Here is a 19,582-nt window from a genome sequence, read left to right on the forward strand (position 1 = left end):
TAATCATAATTTAAATCTCTCCCATGAATCATAAATAGTGATTTAAGATTTTCTTTGAGTGAAATGTGTGCTAGTGAAGAATCTTTCCAGAAAGTTTCTTCTAAGTTACAATGGCACCATTAGGAAGACATAGTAACCTATCTTTGGCTCTTTCAATCAACAAGAACCCAAACAGCCTCACCTTCACCAGGTTTTTAGTAACATCAGTTTTCCTGCACATTGAGGCTATTTCATAGAATCGAGCAAGATCCTCCCATATATCCCTAATTAAATTTCCATCAAAAGGATTGTCTCTTAAACTTGAAAGAATCGAAATTTTAAAATCAAAGTTCACATGGTCAGCGGGTATAAAACCCCTGGAAATTTCCTTGTGCCAGTCCTTTTGTAGTAGTCCCCCATGGTTTAGGGTAGTGGTATGATTCCCATGGTCGTTTATTTGTCTATTTCACTATCTAAAGAAACAAGTGGATTTTCCTTTACCAATGTCTCTTGTGCTAGAGTGACTTCTCTAACTGCTTTCCAATTTTCCCAGGCATTTCTTTCAATTTATGGATCCAAAGGTATCATCTCTGATCCTAAATTGCACATACACAACTCAAATACCTTATTTGTAATGTGTAACAATAAAAAAACGAAAACATTGCACAAGTGTTGCCTTGTTGAAATTATCAACAGCCGTCCACAACACAAAAAAATTGATGATTTCTTGGCAAGTGTGTCGATTGTGTTAAAGTAATAAAAATAAGATTGTTTCCCTCAGGGTGTTATTTTAAAAAATGGGGAGGGGAGGGTTTCACGTTTGATTTTGAAAATTGAAGTTGTTTTGAAAATAACGCGAAAGAGGTCGGGTTTTTCTTAGAATCCCTTATTTATCCCCTCCTAATGTTTAATTCACTACGTGAATGATAAAGTCCTTACATTTCCTTAGAGAATTAAAAAAACCACTATACATAATCCTTTAGTGTATAGCTAACTAATTTCTACTATAGATCTCTTATCCCTATTCAACCCGCGTAAATGAAATTAGGCGATGCAACTTGATGTTAATTCTAATGCCACTACTAGAGGCCTCCTATCCATATTCAATCAACGTAAGTATAATAATTGCACTAGTTCCAACATATAGACTAATGGTCAGTAATCCTTATTCGCCCATAATCATATTAACAAAGTATCTTAATAAAAAGCATTAAGCATAAGCGAAAATTAAATAGAAATATAAATTCAATTATTCATGCACTAACAAATTAAACTTATGTTCCAACAGGTTCAAAATAAGTCCATCAAACAAAACATAACCTAAAAGTGTTTATCTACATATACTAATACAAAAAATACCAATTGATACAATGAAGATTGCATGAGAAAATCCTTGAAGAACTGGCCACTAATGGCTTCCATTGCTCTCAAAATCATACTTTTGGTACTCTTTATCGTCACTTTCAGCCAAAACTCGTAGAACACCTAAAAAGATGTCAAACATCCCCTTTCAAAGCATTCAAAAACAGTCAGAACGCGTCGGAAAAAGGCCCATCGTTTGCGTCATAGATAGCAACGTGCATGTAATAGAGAGTATTGCTCGTGCGATGCAACTTTTACAGCTTTATCACGCACGCGATGACCAACGTGATTGTTCCTGTAACTTTTCTTCTTGTTGCTCCTTTTTTCAGCCAATTTTCTTTAAGTGAAAATTTCTTCATACTTGGTTTTTTTGCATCATCCTTTGGCCTTTATTACTCAAATTTGCTCCTCTTCGACTGATTTTTCTCTGATTCTTTTACGAAATATATGTAATGACAGAGTGTCATCAGCTACAATATAATAAGCTTTATGGGTGCCTACTCAGGCTAAAATGAGATAAATATGGATCTTGTGGATGCCTCGAAGACTGTTTTCATGTATAAATATGATAACTACTACTATAATTTCATTCAGGTTGGGTTGAAGAACGCATGCGCTACATATCAGAATGGGTGCAACCCAGAAGTCTACATCGATTATATAATCGTAAATATCACAAAATACAACACCCATTGCACAAATTTGGAAAACATATTGGAGTTAGCTAGAAAATAAAATATGCGTCTCAACCATGCCAAATGCTCGTTTAGGGTACATGCAGAAAAATTCATGAGATTCATGTTGGCCTAAAGAGGAATATAGGCAATCCATGACAAGTGTCATACCATAATGAAAATAAGGATACCCTCTAAAACTAAATTGGTGTAGTAGCTAACGAGGCACCTCGCCAACCTATCTTACTTTATTTCATGTGCAGGTGATGCAGCTTTCCACTTCTCCGCTAATGTGAGAAATTAAGTGTAAATAAGGGTTCACCGCTCTTAAGATATTCTTGGAGATGCCCCCATCTTAATTCTTAACTCACTTTAAGGTCGGCTTGCCCCTTTATCTAAACATGTCTGTTTTAGAGTGACCGGTGAGTTTTCTGCTTGTTCAAGAGAAAGACACAAGCAAACAACCAATGTACTTCGTGATCAAGGTCTTTAAAGGCGTTGAAGAAATATACCAGAAGATTTAAAGGCTAGCACTGGAGGTCTTGATCACAACATGGAAGCTCGGGGTCTACTTCCAAGGACATCGGTTTTTGGTCAAAACCAATTATCATATATGTCAAATCTTGAAGAAGTTAGATCTAGCAAGAAAGATGGTATTTCTGTCGGTTGAATTATTTGAGTATGATATCCACTATATGCCCAAAGGTAGTATTAAATCACAAGATTTGGTAAACTTCTTAGCACAATTTAGCTCACCAATTGGCGAGGTGGCTCCCCATGTTTATATATTATCAACCGAACAGAAATTATAGAAGGTCCATACAACCTTCTCATAGAACAAACGTTAAAGATTGAATTCAAAACCAACAGAAATTAAGTTGAGTATGAAACCATCATAGAACGCATGAGTGACTCGTAGTTGTTTTCTAATTAGGTCATTAGGAATATGAAGTAAATGAAACTTATATCTCCCCACATTATCAAATTTCTCTACAATATTAAGGTACAAAACTTATATGAGCATTCAAGTTATTTGAAATAATGTATATGCACTGAAAAAGGATGACCATAAATCCTTGAGCCGAGATCCTCTTGAAGCTCACTTATACTAAAAGGGAAGCCATAATCAAAGGGTTATACAAGATACCATAATTTCCCCCAACTTTAAAGCAGGGAAAATCAATGCTATTGAGGTAACACAAACCCCGTATTGATAAAGCAAAAAGAATTTGAATACTTGCTGCCAAATATACCATTGGTGCGGGAAAACTCTATAAGATGGGAAAATTCTCCCCTATTCTAATGTAAATCGGAGAGGATGAGTCTCTCTTGTCCCAATTGAGGTCCATCAAGGAAGGTATGGTTGTCATATTGGTGGGCGAGCCTTCACCCATAAGTTATTGATGGCAAGCTATAATTAGCCCCTCTGTTGAAAGACAATGTAGAATTTTTTAGAAAATGCGACAAGTGCCAGACACAATTTATCCTACATCATGAGCCTTTTGAGCTCCATCATTCAGTTAGATCTCCTTGGCCATTTTCTACTGGTCCATGGATATCTTAGGTCCTTTCTGGTTAGCACCCAAACATATGAAATTCCTTATTGTAGGGGTAGACTATTTTACAAAATGGATAGAGGTAGAGGCAGTATCTAAGATCACCTTAAAAAGGCTACGACGCTTTTATAAGCAGCAAATCTTATGCAGTTTAAGTAATTCTAGTTCGATCATCTTTGATAATGAGACTCAATTTTCCAACACATTTATGATAGATTTCTGCCATGACTTCAGAATACAAATGAAGTTCATACCAGTCGCCCATCCCCAAGCCAATGTCCAAGCTAATACAACGAACAAAGAAATGTTATGCGGGCTAACGAAGAAGTTGAACAATGCAAAGGGTCTATGGGACAACCAACTCCATAAATTTTTATGGTCGTACCATATTATGCCTAATTCCACAACCACCGAGTGGACTTTTACAACGGTACATGGTGTTGGCGCCATGTACTTGTGGAAATTGACACTTCCACCTGGAGGAATGCACGATTAAACAAAGAGGAAATGAACCATAGCTCGGATATATGACAAATTTAGTTTAAAAAATTTGAGAAATCACTTATTTCAGGGAATTCTTTGCCAAACCGTGGGTCACCTGAAGATATAACTTTAAATTGGTCCCAAGAAAAATGTATGAGGATGACCTCGTGTTCAAACAAGTGGTCATGCCCGCTCGCCTCAGAAATTTACAACCTAATTATTAAGGCCCATATCAAGTATACTAGAAGCTTCCACATGGGGCCTACAAACTAGAAGGGCTAGAAGGAAGTTTCATTTTCGTGATATGGAACTCAATCAATTTGGGATATTATTATAGCTAGTTACACTACTACAAATAATGTTTTTCATGACGAAGCTTTCATGTCATCCAGAAAAAAAATTTTATTCCAAGGCACGCCGTATATATATATATATATATATATATATATATATATATATATATATATATATATATATATATATATATATATATATATATATATATATATATATATATATATATATATATATATATATATATATATATATATATGGGAGCATATCAAGTGAGAGCATTTTTAAATGAGAGATGAAAGGAAGAAATATCAACCATTGAATTCATCAAGAGAGAGAATGTTACTACATTAATGAGACTATTAATTTCTCTTTCTTGATGAATCCAATGGTTGATATTTCTTTCTCTCATCTCTCATTTAATAATGCTCCTATATATATATATATATATATATATATATATATATATATATATATATATATATATATATATATATATATATATATATATATATATATATATATATATTGGGAGTATATCAAGTGAGAGCATTTTATAATGAGAGATGAGAGGAACAAATATCAACCATTTGATTCATCAAGAGAGAGAGAATGTTAATGCATTAATGTGGCTATTAATTTCTCACTCTTGATGAATTCAATGGTTGATATTTGTTCCTCTCATCTCTCATTTAAAAATGTTCTCACTTGATATGTTCCTTATATATATATATATATATATATATATATATATATATATATATATATATATATATATATATATATATAGGATTCGTAGGATTTGCGTTGGAAATCAAAGCATTGCCATTTTTGTGAATCATGATGAACAACGATGTGCAGCAGAGTTCGGAAGAGCTCTGATACCATCTTCAAGTTATACAAATTGCAGGGAAAAGATGAAGAAATGCATATTGAAGAAGATAATACAATTATGAGAGAAAGTAGATTTGCATTAATGGAGAAGTTAGTTACATTATAGTATAGTTATAGGAGCTTGTAACTAACTAATAACAAACTGTCATCAACCTATCATAGCAGCAAGTTAACAACAATACCAACTGCTCATAGTAACTTGATGTCATGACTTGCTATTCTAATTGTATTATCTTCAGTCATAAAAGTTAGACTCTTGAATAAATTTCTTGCCGTCGGGTTCACTTGAACCTTGTCCTCAAGGTTCAGTCATAAAAGTTAGACTCTTGAATAAATTTCTTGAACTCCACTATTTGAAAGAGTACCATTCTAATTGCTTTAGACAAAATCCAAATTCTCACCAAAGTTCCAGTGTACTTTAAAATCCATAGTAGAATTAACAAGATAAATGTCAAGAGTTTGTTTTCCATTATTATTTCCAGCACTTGCAGCACTGTGATTTCTTCCACTAAATAAATGCTAGGATCTAAGTGTATTCCCTTAATTATAATTGGTTTTCCATCTTTCATTGCCTTTATCAAGTCACCACCCAAACCTTTACGAGCAATCATGCATTCTCTACAAAACTCAGTTATTAACTCTTTTGATGAATTGAAGTCTTGGGCCCATACAGGAGTTGAAGCCAATGGTGCATCCGTTGAAGTACGCAACAATTTGTAAACCATATCAGTCTGTAATACATTTGGCAAATTTAGCCGTTGTGCAAGCTGTGTGGCAATTGTAGACTTTCCAACACAAGCAGTTCCACAGACAAGGATTACCAGGGGAACTCTTTGATGGTGAAATCTTGTAATCATCTTATAACGATTTATGCACTCTTTGCCATATCCTCGGCGCCCCCTAAGATTAAACATGCTGGCTTCCAAGTCACTTGTTTTTTTAGCAGTGCCTATAGTCACCACAACAGGGTTCCTAAAATAATTCCTAGCAAGCCAATCTACAGCTGGATGTATGGTGGCACTAAACATATAAGAGATAATGCAACTTGATCTTTGTGACAATTTGTCAAACAGTTTCTGTGCAGGTTTTTGGAGCAAGGGAACTTGTTGTGAACATAAACATTTTAAAACTGAAGTGATTGACAGAAGCTTCATATTGCTGGAGAAACTTTTCTGATTCAACTTCAACGCCATTTGGTTCCAATATAAAATAGAAATACAATAACACCATGTGCGCCATGGCACCCACGACACTGATAAACTTGACCAAATTGCAGGGTAGTTGTTGTCATGATACAATTTATGCGAGAAAGTCCAATTTGACGACCATGATTCGTACGCCAAGATGCAACAGCGTCGGTCTGGTGATTTTGGAGAAATTGCAAAATGGAATTCATGTTGCATGATAGGTACAAATAACAACCGCTGATACATGACATCTCTATCTCCGGTTAATACATTCAAGAGAATTGAAAAGCTAAATGTATCGGTGGCAATGCTTACCTTCCATGTGTGATGATGACTGGATGGTTGAGACCAACACAATACAAGCTGCGACGGCTTTGGCGGAGGATCTCTGGTTTGGATTATTTCAGCAGGGGTGGCATGAATCCAATACATCATGTCCTTCAAATATCGCTTCCACTCTCTCAGCAATAACAATTTGAATTTTTCTGTTTCTTTTGTGTAGTACTCTTTATGAGGATGAAGAGAGGGAAAATAATGGTTTGCGGTGAGTGATATGTGGGTTTTGGACCTCAATGTTGCTGGAAATGGTTTTGAGGGAATGGATGGATCTAAAATTGGTAGTAGTCGCATCTCTTTTGGAATGTAATCAAACTTTTTTGAGTGAAATTGAGTAGTGGCATTTGAAACCCTCACCGGTGGTGAATAGGGTGATTTTGGTGGAATTGGCGAAATTGTAAAATGGACATCATTGTAGAGAAGAGCCGAATTAACATTGGGCTTTTTGAGAATCTTCTCAACAACAGATTCACCGACAACGGATTGTTCTTCGAGTTCTTCCGTTTCCTCTTTTGTTTCTTTTGAAATTGAAATTCCACCTAAGGTTTCACCTTTAAAAGATTTTTCGGACAGATCTGATGCTCCTTCTATATTCTCCGTTGATTTAGATGTTGGTTCCTCTTCTTCATCGTCAAGCGGTAAAATGGGTCTCCACTCTGGCTTGAAACGCCATAGCAATGCTGTTGTAAATGTGTCCCAATTATATCTCGGATGAACACGACACCACCATATCCACCATGTGAAAGCAGAACCTCTCAATGCTCCAACAACTTTTAAAACCTTCAATGATTTGGGTGTTTCATGCTCCTTGAAAAATTTCTCCAAACATAGAATCCACCAATAGGCATCTTCTTCTTCTCCATAGAAGACTGGAACAACCATATAATTTGGGAGAATGAGATCGAAATGAAAGCACCAATTGATAGGAAGCTAATCTGATAGGAGGTGCAATTAGATATTTTAATTAGTAATATAATCATGTTAGTTGTTATTTGATTTAAATGTTTTGTTGAATTGGACTTTTCATTTGGGCCTTCTAGTTTAGTGTCACTATGAGTACTATATATGTAGTGTCTTTGACACAATTAAGGGTATCAAAGAAATCAATGTTATTTTTATATTTTTATCTCTATTTTCTTAGCTTATTTTTAATGTCTTTCTCTTTTTATTGTTGAACCCTAAATTGATAGTCTTGGTAGGATTATGATAGAGAGCTCAATAGAATAATTTATTATTAATTTTATTAGTATTTGGATATATTAAAAGTTATTATATTTTCTAGAATATTCCTAATAGCTTTTGGGCTTTTAATAGCTTCTGGGCTTTAAGTTATTTATCCATTAAAATCATTATATAAGTAGTGTCTTTGACACATTTTAGAGAATCAATGAAATCAAATTATCTTTTATTTTAATTTCCTTTACTTTTAGTGTTCTTCCCCTTTTAGTTAGAAAACCCTAATTTTATAGTCTTGATAGGAATCTTCCTATCAATTGGTGCTTTCATTTTTGAACATCAAATCCTCCCATGGCATACCAATTTCACTCCACCATAAACACCACTCCTACCACACCCTCATTTCCATCTTTTCCATGGGAAATTTTTACACCTTATTATTCCAACACTCATGTTTCATCATCATCTCCAACTTTATATGTAAATCATAGATATTCACCACCTACACCTTATAACCCATATCCATCTCATTCACATATTTCCTCGACCTGCTACAACAATCTTTACGAACAACCAGTGATTTCTCCCATAGCAACATCACACACACACCCTAACTCCACCAACATTAGTTTTCATACTTTTCAAAACCAATCAAACGACCCTCACACACCTACCCCTTACCAGTATCACATCCACCCTTCACCCACCCAAATTTTAGTCAATAATCCTTACCAGTATCACACCCACCCTTCACCCACTCCAATTCCAGAACAAAATCAATCATTCACTCAACAACAAACTCAAACTTATTCAAATGATTTTCAAGAGCTTTTCCAAAAGTTGCATCTAGCTGAAGAAAAATATAAGGATGAAAAGAGAGCTATTGATGAAAAATATCAAACCTCTTTTCGATCTTTCAAGCAAAGATCTCAAACAATTTCACAAAGCTGCAGAGAAAATCAAAAAATTATTGTTGCCACTACACCAGAAAAACGGGTTGCTGAGGAAGAAACTGAGGTCACAGTTATTACTTCAGAAAAGAAATTGTTTCAGATGACATTTTTGGCGTCTTCTCCGACAACACTTCCGGTGTCTTATCCGACATCATTTATGACGTTGCAGGCTCCGACGACAACCCCGGTGTCTTCCCCGGCAACACTCTCGACTCCGGCCACAGTCCCGACGTCTCTGATATCTCCTATGTCACTTCTGACGACAACCCCCATGTCATCTCCAGCAAAATTATCATATTTGAAACAGCATCCGACGACATCTCCGACATTGTTACCAGAACCACCAGATCCGCCATCATTTAAAAAAACAAAAGATGAATCCTTGAAGTCTAAGGAGGTATCTTCTTTCCATGACAACTCTTTAAACAATACACCTGTTATTGTTGAGGAAAACCCAGGAAAAAAATCACAAAAATTTTCGGTTAAGCCAAATATGTCTCCATCAGCAAAACAACCAAAAAATAAAGGTTCATGTTTATTGTTGATTTCATTCTTTCCATTGCTTCTGAAACCATTGGCTTCCTATCAACTTGCTATTCGAGTAACCAACTGTACTTTTGTTGCTTGATGGATAAGGTATGATTTCAATGAGTTCAACAAAATAAGCTACAAAGAATTGGCGGTGATAATAGAGCACCAATTTTCATTTGGCAAAACTACCCTTATTAAAAGGATTGCACAATATCATGTTGATTGATATGACTGTATGACTTTGCATTCTAAACGGATGTTTTATGATGAAATTGAGACAAATTAATAAGGGTAATCCTAACATGTGCCCTAAGGGCACATGTTAAGGGTACTATAATTAGTAAAAGTTAAATGTAATTAAATGTAATAAAATCATATTTAAAGTTTCGATACATTGAATGCACGCTTTCCAATAAATTAATCATATATTTACCGGTTAATAAAGTAGTCAAAATTGATTCAATTGATAACCAGTTAATTCAGCCTACAGTAATGAATAAAGATACAAAGCTCAATACAAATTTGAAGTAAATCAAAATCTAGTTTATTGGATACCCAAATGGTCTTACACCATAAAGGTAATTAATGAGGTTAATACAAAAACACGTGACATTTGTTATTCCCCATATTTTAGCCTTGAAAACCGTTGAGCATCATTGTTATTCCTGGCACTTTAACTCTTTAACAAATAAATCCTTGTCCTATCGTTTGCATGTTCCATTATGGCTTCTACTGGTTTGAGTCCTGTAATGGCAATCGAGAATCTTAACATCTCACCAAAGCCAAACTGGCTTGAACTTCCCAGAGACATAACAAAGAACATACTGCAGAGACTTGGTACACTTGAAATAGTTACAAGTGCATCGGTTGTCTGCTCTCTCTGGTGGAACATTTGCAAAGACCCTCTCATGTGGTCCACCAATGACATGTTTACCGGTATCACCATTGACGAGATCACTGATCTCTTTCAGCCAGATTCTTACTTTGAAAATTTCAGCAGATTAGAAAAGATTTGTCACTATGCTGTTGATCGAAGTTGCGGTCATCTCAAAAACTTATATATTAATAAATTCGGAACCGATGATCTCCTCCGTCACATTGCTCAAAGGTAATATATCATTTTCAACACTTCTAAGGTTTTTTTTTTTATCTTTATCCTTGTAAAATCACTACATTTTATTTTGGTTCCTGTTTTCCCTTTTTCGTTTTAAAATTTTCAGTGCAAGTCACCTGAGATCCATGAGGCTAGAAAAATGCTATGACATTTCAACTGCAGCATTCTATGAAGTTGTGAAGAATCAGCCATTCTTAGAAGAGCTTGATATTTTCCACAGTTTTTACGAAGAAACAGAATTTTTTGAACATATAGGCCAAAGTTGTCCGGTTTTGAAATCGCTGAAATTTAGCCCTTATATTGAGACACTAGACAGTAAGTCCGACGATGTTGCATTTACTATCGCAAAAACAATGCCTAAGCTGCGCCATCTTGCAATTTTGAACAATGGGCTAACTAACAATGGATTGCTAGCTATTTTAGATGGATGTCCTCTTCTTGAGTCTCTTGATGTTCGAGGATGCCTTTATCTCGATTTGGATGGAAGTTTGAATCAAAGATGCAGTGAACAGATCAAAGAATTAAGATTTCCATCTGATTCTATAGATAATAAATTTAAGTTTGATGATTATGCTATCCATGTGCAGTTGAGAATGTGTTCTGATTTAGATGATTTTGATTTGTCTTTGGTAGATCAGATTCAGGAAATAATTTGATCAAGCGTTGGAAAGCTTTTTGCATTCCAGGGTGTTGTACTTTTACTTTGTTGATTTATGATCCACATATAATTTGACTTTGTATTCTCAGATTATTTCTTAGTCATTCTATAATCTCTTAACAAGATAAGAGTTTGAAAGATATCATAAAAATCATTAGAATAGTTTACATAGTTGTATTAATTTTTTTTCTTTCTTAAATTGCAAAATGAATCAATTAATTTAGAAGTTTAGGCATAAGATATGCCAGTGCTGAGCCTGAACCAAACTACTACCAACCAAACTGTCAATCTACCAATGGCCCTACATAATGCTTTAAAGTATAATAGTACTGCCACCCAACAAATTGAGGCTCCTATACCTATGTAAACAAGTGGCTTACTCATAAGCTAAACCTATAACATTGTGATTTTTTTTTTTCAATATTCACTTTTCTTAAAATTTTTTTCAGAAATAACCAACTTTTCAAAAAAATTACAAAAATGTTTTTTTTTATAAATATAACACGTTGTCGTCAGGGGGGTGGCGACAACGTTTTGACCCATAGTGTGTTCGCCAGGCCCAGTGGCGCCTTCGTTGTATCTTTAGGTGTTGTCGCCACCCCCCGGCGACAACACCCCCCCTTATTTTTTTTTTTCATTTTTTTATGTTATTTTTTTTTCTTTTTTATTTTTTCTCCATAATTTTTTTAGGTCCTTTTTTCCAACTATTTTTTCAACATTATTTTTTTATATAATTTTTTTGTTAACTTATTTTTCATTATTATTTTTTTAACTAATAATTTGATTCCATTTCATTGAAAAAATAAATTACACCAACGACCTGGGATATTGACGCAATACTCTTGTCGTGGAAGCCCCTGGTTGTGGTCAATTGTTTCTTTTACACAGAAGGTGTGGCCATGACGGTCGAACTCGGTCACTCGATGAGTGTTACCCTTGGCAGATTCTTGTTGTATATATTTCATGCAGACATCGCTGTATACCTGTTGTGTTTGTAACATTGAATTCCACCGCTTACCTCTTGTGGCGAACAAAGTTGCCATCCGAAAATATGTAGCACTAACCAAGGCAGTTACAGGTAGGTTTTGAATGCCTTTGAAAACCCCGTTCATTGATTCCACAAGATTTGTAGTCATGTGACCCCACCTAGCCCCATCGTCGTATGACCTAGTCCATCTCGCTCTGTCAATGCTGTCAATCCACCTCCCTGCATCTGGATTTGTCAAGGCTATTTCTCGGCGGTAGTATTGAAATCCAGGTTGGTTTAAGGCATACCCCGCGTTCACCAAGTGGTTCTTCAAAAATTTATCTTTGATCTCTCTCATAAAATTTTGTGCTATATGCCTAATACAGTAGACATGCTTAGACGGGGGGTTGTGCCAACCATTTGCCAGATTGTTGTATGCGCTGTCAATAGAAGCGTGCCTGTCTGAAATCAAACAAAGATTAGGTTGTGGAGTAACTCTAGCTCAGAGATTCTTCAGAAAGAAACTCCAAGCAGCAGCTGTTTCTCCTTCTACCAGAGCAAAGGCTATTGGAAAAATGTTGCTGTTTCCATCCTGCGCGGCCGCCATCAGCAAAGTTCCCTTGTATTTCCCATACAGCCATGTTCCATCAATTTGAATAATCGGCTTGCAAAAACCAAAACCAATGATGCATAGTCGAAACGCCCAGAACAGTCTATGGAAGATTCCATTACCTTCGAGAGGAGTTCCGTCCTGGGACTGTGCCGGCAGTGTCTCCAATATAGTAACAGTCCCAGGTGAATACAATTGCAGTGCAACCAAGTAGCGAGGAAGTTGTTGGTATGATTCCTCCCAGTTTCCGTAGACTTTTTCAATTGCTTTCTGCTTAGCTAACCAAGCCTTTCTGTACGAAGGTCTGTATTTGAACACAGAAACGCATTGAGAAATTATTGTCTTCACCTTCAGTGATGTGTCAGTTTCGACAAGAGGAATGATGGTATGACATATCATGTCATGACTGAGTTTTCGATGATCTTGCGCCATATTAGTGGTGACGCAGGCGTGGCCTTGAGATATCGAACATATCACCCATGCATTAAATTTCTTTCTGAATGATGCCTTCAGCATGTATCCACACTCCAGGTTTTTGCACACAATAGTCACTCTCTCTGGATTTGAGCGATCAGCTTTAAAATCAACACAATTTGCTAAGTGCCAATTTTTTATAGCCAACATACAATCATCCTTCGAACGAAACGTGTCACCCTCTTTTAGCTCCTCGTCTGACCGCATATATGGATTGTAGAACATATCGGACGATGGGTCGTCCTCTCCCAAATTAAGTGTTGTGAAATTTGCTGGAGGTGAGTATGCATGTGTATTTGGTACTGGATCCGGTACTGGAACTTGTTCGTCATCTTCGGAGTCACGATTCACCAACTCGTCAACAACATCTTCTATTTCAGTTTCTTCGTCCATGACATGTTCGGGCTGTTGTTCGTCATCAACAACAGGATCAATAACCTGTGAGTGAGTATTTTGTGAAGGAACAATTTGTTCGACCACTATGTACAGTTCCAGATAATCATAACCAAAATACTCATGGGTAAGGAACATGTTTTGAACCTCTATGTCAGTTGTTATCTGTGATTGATAAAACTTGACCGAGTTGTTAGGTTCAACTAGGGGTTGTTGGTAAAATATTTGAGAGACTGGTTCTCTTATTTTGGATTCGATTTTCCTTTTTAGATAAGAGAAGTCCGCCTGTCTATTTAGAGCAAAACGTGTTGAGTTGGTGTTTCTAAAAAGAAAACCATTTGTGTCGCAGTGGTAAGTCTCACCGTTCATATGAACACGAACTTTGTATTGCGAGGTGGATGCCATAATTTTGATATGTGTTTGTGATAAATATGTGGGATGAATGTTTGTGAAGTTTAGGTGTGAAAGAAGAAATGTCTGGGAGAATTGTGTTGTAAATCTGTGAAGTAGTTCATATAATAGATGCACCACCTCTTATACAAGACTAATGCATGCAAGAATACATGCAATAATTCTGCACAAGATTCAAACATGACAAGACTAATGCATGCCACAATGGAATCTCGTCCCCACATCTTACACAAGCATGCATGCAAGAATACATGCAATAATTCTGCACAAGATTCAAACATGACAAGACTAATGCATGCCTTAATGGAATCTCGTCCCCACATCTTACACAAGCATGCATGCAAGAATACATGCAATACAAAGTCTTAAACATTTAAATGTGACAAGACTAATGCATGCAGGCTAGGGAATCTCTTACACACCTATGCAATTATGGCAGTCGCCAATGGGGGTGGCGACAACATTGATTTTTAAGAGTTGTCGCCAAAGGGGGTGGCGACAACATTGATTTTTAAGTGTTGTCGCCGACGGGGGTGGCGACAACATTGATTGCATTGAAATGATGCATGGACCCATACTTTCAGTCTGTGATTGGAGCAACGATAAGTTTCTGGGATAACGTGGAATACGACATTGATGCCATTCAAATGATGCATGGACCCAATGACATTGTTTTAACCGTAGTAATTTCTTAGATGTTTTTTTTTTGGAATGAATTAATGTTTTCCATGTATTAATGTTTTCCATGACCTTTTAATGTACCTTTTAATTAATGAATGAATTAATGTTTTCCATGACATCTGCGCTATTTTAATATATATATATATATTTTAAATATGTTAAAATAAAAAAAATTAAAAAAAAAAACAAAAAAAAAGTTAAGATAACTCAGTGCCTGATTCAAATTCAAAAGGAGATTGCAATATAATTTGCTCAAACTCAGTGCTAAGAAACGTTAAGGATGCATGCAAGAATACACACAATACAAAGTCTGAAGAGCAAATAAACATGACAAGAATACATGCATGCCACAATGGAATCTCTTACACACCTATGCAATTAAGGAATCTCGTCCCCATATCTTACACAAGCATGCATGCAAGAATACACGCTATACAAAGTCTGAAACATTTAAATGTGACAAGACTAATGCATGCAGGCTAGGGAATCTCTTACACACCTATGCAATTAAGGAATCTCGTCCCCACATCTTACACAAGCATGCATGCAAGAATACACGCTATACAAAGTCTGAAACAAATAAATGTGACAAGACTAATGCATGCAGGCAGTCGCTAGAGGGGGTGGCGACAACATTGATTTTTTAGAGTTGTCGCCCAAGGGGGTGGCGACAACATTGATTTTTTATAGTTGTCGCCAAAGGGGGTGGCGACAACATCGTTTTTTTATAGGATATCACGAGATTTAGAACCCGTGCGGGACCGATAAGTCCTCCGGACCCTTGGATTGTGCCTTATCTTGAGCGTGCGGGGTTTGGGAAGGTAATTAACTTAATAAGTACCTCAATTGATATGAATGTACCGTTGGACCCTTGGATTTTATTTTTGAATGTGTTTAGGTTTAATGCCCTCGGGATAGACTACACCAATACGCCAATAAATAAAATCATTTTTTACCGCCAACTATTGGATCGATTAAGACCCCAAGATGTAACACCACTAAACATTTCCATCTTCTAAATATATTTGTAAAATTAACTATCTTATATAATTTGAAATTAATATTTTTTTTGTTGCAGTTTCTTTGGAGACCTTACTTGGGTTTGGACCACGTACCCGACCGTAAAGAGGCAGCTGTTTGGACGGCAAAAACACCCATCATACGGTTCACCACTGTGGAGATGCACCCAAGTGACCGTGTGAAGCTCCAATTCGGCATGCATCAAGGTATCCCTGACCCCTCTGAGCCTGACTCTTTGGGACGTTGGCATCTGGCGAAGGTTAGCGAACAGTGGTACGTAGAAAATTGGCAGACGTTTGCTAGATATCAGCGTAAAATATGGGCTAAACGTTCCAACACTGTTTTACAATTTCCTGTGGCGCCGGAGGAAATGAAACCAACGCCTGAATATGTCAACTGGTACAGATCGGTCACAAATCCCAAAATATTTGTGTCTGTCCCTTTCTATTTAGCTGACCCGCGAGAACAACAACCATATTTTGGAGGACAACAACAACAACCACCTATTTACCAACAACAACAACAACAACAACAAAATTTTCATCAAGAACAACCACCACCGTATTTCCATCATCATCAACCACCACCAAATTACCAACTACAACATTACCCACCACAATAAGAACCACAACAACAACAAAATTACCACCACCAACCAATCCACCAACAAACGCCTTTTTACCAACAACAACAACAACAATCCCAACAATACCATGTCGGTAGCTCTTCCGGATCACACTTCCAAGACCTCAATGTGGGGGGTTCTTCCACATCACCACCACTAACCCCCGACATAGGCATACAAGAAGAATACCCGCCTTACAACACATTCGACCAACCAACATCACAATACCCCAGCCAACCATCTAACTTCAATACACCACCACAACCAATCTATTTTAACCAAACCGAATCCACCACCAACTTCCAAAATCCAAACTTCCAGGCCGCACCCACTAGGAGAAATTTCAACCCACCTAGACAAAGCTTTGACGGCCATGCGGGCACCCGCCTTTCCTATAGCGGGAATACTAGAGGCCAAGGACGGCTCACAGATTTTGTAGACCCGGAATGCATTGAGGGGCCGTCGACTCAAACACAATAGGAACCAAATAGAGGGGGGCGTCGCAGGAATAGGGGAGCACTACCAACTCGTGACCCTTCTACGCGACCTATTAGACAACCTCAATGCGGATCGTACCATGGTCCACGTGGCGCTCAATAGGAATTTTATTCGTATCGTTAATGTATTTTGTGTTGTTTTTATTTTATTGTACCTTTTTAATTATGATTAATGGCTAATGTATTTGGTCATTTTTAATTTATTGCTATTATTTTTCCAACTTAAAAAAAAAATAAAAAACAGCTAAAAAAATAATATAAAAAAAATTAAAAAAAAAATTAAGAAAAAAAACAACAAAAAAAACAACAAAAAAAATGAAAAAAAAATAAAGGGGGGTGTTGTCGCCGGGGGGGTGGCGACAACACATAAACAATCAACGTATTCGCCAGTGGGCCTGGCGCCTCCTTTCTGGGCTGGGTGTTGTCGCCACCCCTCTGGCGACAACGTTTAATTTTTTTTAAAAAAGTGACATTTTGGTAATTAATTTGAAAATATGGTTATTTTTGAAATTTTTTTAAAAAATGTGGATATTAAAAAAAAAATTCTAACATTGTTTAGCTTCCTTTGCGATTTCCACTACAATGAGACTCCTATATATCATTATGAGGGCAAGAATCTCAAACAAATAGTCTTACAGGATTTTTTTTTATTAATATGCCACATATATAAAAAGAATGTACTAATATGCCAGAAGCTGGAAATAAAATAACAATGTGCCACTTTTTTAGTAAAGGTTCGTCCAATGGTTGGACGACCATTTGAGGCTTTTTTTTTCTAGTTGCGGTTCGGCCAACATTTGGCCGACCATGTGAAGAGTGTTTTTTATTTTATTTATGTTGAATCAATAAATATTAATAATTAATTATTTTATTTAGTGTTTAAAAAATTGGACTGAACCGGTCTATTGGATCGATGAGACCGAAACGGAAATTGGAGAGATCATCGGTCTGGTGTGATTGTTGGATCAGATATGCTATCGAACTGATGAGAATCGGTTAAAAAACAGGTGTATATTTATCGGGTGAAAAATATGTAACAAATTTATATCTATTCACAGACGGGTGTAAATACATGCTATATTACACCCTTTTTAAATAAAAAACGAGTGTAAATACCTTTTACGTTACACCATTTTTAATACCTTTTGTATCTTAATAGAAAAAAATTAAAAATAAATTGTTTATATTTTTATTATATTATTAAAATAATAAATAAATATTATATTAAAATGAATTAATTATTAATATTTATAATTTAATAATTAATTAAGTGTGCTCCTCTCAAAGTCTCAGGTTCGAATCCTGCTAGATATAAATTGCGTATAAAAAACATATATTTATATTTATATTTGATCGGTTTTAGTCGGTTCTCACCAGTTCAATAGCATATCAGGACTAACAATCACACCAAACAGTGACCCCTCCAATTTCCGGTCTCATCTATCCAATCGACGTGTTCAGTCCAATTTTTAAAACACAATAAAATAATTAATTATTAATATTTATAATATAAAAATATTATTTATTAATTCAAAATAAATAAAAAATGAAAAAAAAACACTCATCACAGGACCGGCCAAGGGTTGGCCGAACCGCAACTAGAAAAAAATTTGCTTCAAATGGTCGCCCAACCATTGGACGAACCTTTACTAAAATAGTGGCACATTGGTATTTTATTTCCAGCTTGTGGCATATTAGTACATTCTTTTCATATATGTGACATATTAGTAAAAAAATCGTCTTACAGTATACTAGTACAATCAAATGAAATGTTATTATTGTTTACTCCGCCCGGTTGAAATACAATGCCAATGACCAGTGCGGAGCCAGGAACCTAGAACAGGGGGTGCAAAAATTTTATTTAATTATTTAATATTTAAATAATTCAATTTTATTATATTTTTCTAACATAAAGCAATATGTTATTATTTTTTATAAAAAAAATTGTCATTTTAAATCTGATAAATTTGTTTTTATCAATTGATTATTATATAAGAGCCATACAAAAATAAACTGGTAATCAATTATTTAATAAAATTTTCATGCATATATTGTTTTCCTTCCATAACATAAGATAGATAATGTGCTAGAAATGCCAATGGAATTGTCCTACTCAATTTTGGTGTCGGTTCCCAATTTTATCCTTCCATAACCAATTATGAAACATTTCTTAAATAACAGTGATTTTTTTTAATAGGCAATGGAATTAATAAGGAGCATAAGGGGTGCTCCACCCGAGGTTACAAAGCGGAAAATTTCTACTGCTCAAAACAAGAGAGCGGAAGAATATTCCAAACTTAAATAACAATGATAATATAATAGTAACAAATGTTGGAATTAGACTCTCAAACCTTTGAGTAATTCCTTATCGTTAAAGATGACAATGAGGAAAATAAGAACAAAAGTAGGATTAGGGTTTGCGGAAATTAAAAGAGAAGAATAAAGTATTTTCTGCAGAGTTTCTCTCTGCCCACAATCTGTGGAAATTCTGTTATTCACTTGCAACTGCAACTTCTGTGAATACAAATTATTTGACTTTATTACAAACTAATGAGGGTTACTCCATATTTATAGATTTAGGTTAGCTTTCTCCCTAAGCCAAAGCCCAAAACTATAAAATCCCAAAATACCTATTTTGGAGCTAAATCAAATCAAATCTGTTTTAAATCTAAATCAAATCTATCTAGATTTAAAACAAACTTATGTG

At 35.7% G+C, this 19,582-nt stretch overlaps 2 protein-coding genes across 2 annotated transcripts; both read left to right on the forward strand.

Moving 5' to 3' along the window:
• Window positions 1–8,292: 8,292 nt before the first annotated feature.
• LOC131634591 (uncharacterized) lies at window positions 8,293–9,522 on the forward strand. The gene has a single exon (XM_058905256.1). It carries the CDS (start codon window positions 8,293–8,295, stop codon window positions 9,520–9,522), a length of 1,230 nt encoding a protein of 409 aa, XP_058761239.1.
• A 625-nt stretch (window positions 9,523–10,147) lies between these two features.
• LOC131634592 (putative F-box/LRR-repeat protein 23) lies at window positions 10,148–11,195 on the forward strand. Its single transcript, XM_058905257.1, has 2 exons — window positions 10,148–10,533; window positions 10,646–11,195. The coding sequence occupies exons 1-2, from the start codon at window positions 10,148–10,150 to the stop codon at window positions 11,193–11,195; spliced, it is 936 nt and encodes a 311-aa protein (XP_058761240.1).
• Window positions 11,196–19,582: the final 8,387 nt, after the last annotated feature.

This window comes from Vicia villosa, unplaced genomic scaffold, assembly GCF_029867415.1.
Source record: "Vicia villosa cultivar HV-30 ecotype Madison, WI unplaced genomic scaffold, Vvil1.0 ctg.001319F_1_1, whole genome shotgun sequence".
Lineage (NCBI taxonomy): Eukaryota > Viridiplantae > Streptophyta > Magnoliopsida > Fabales > Fabaceae > Vicia > Vicia villosa.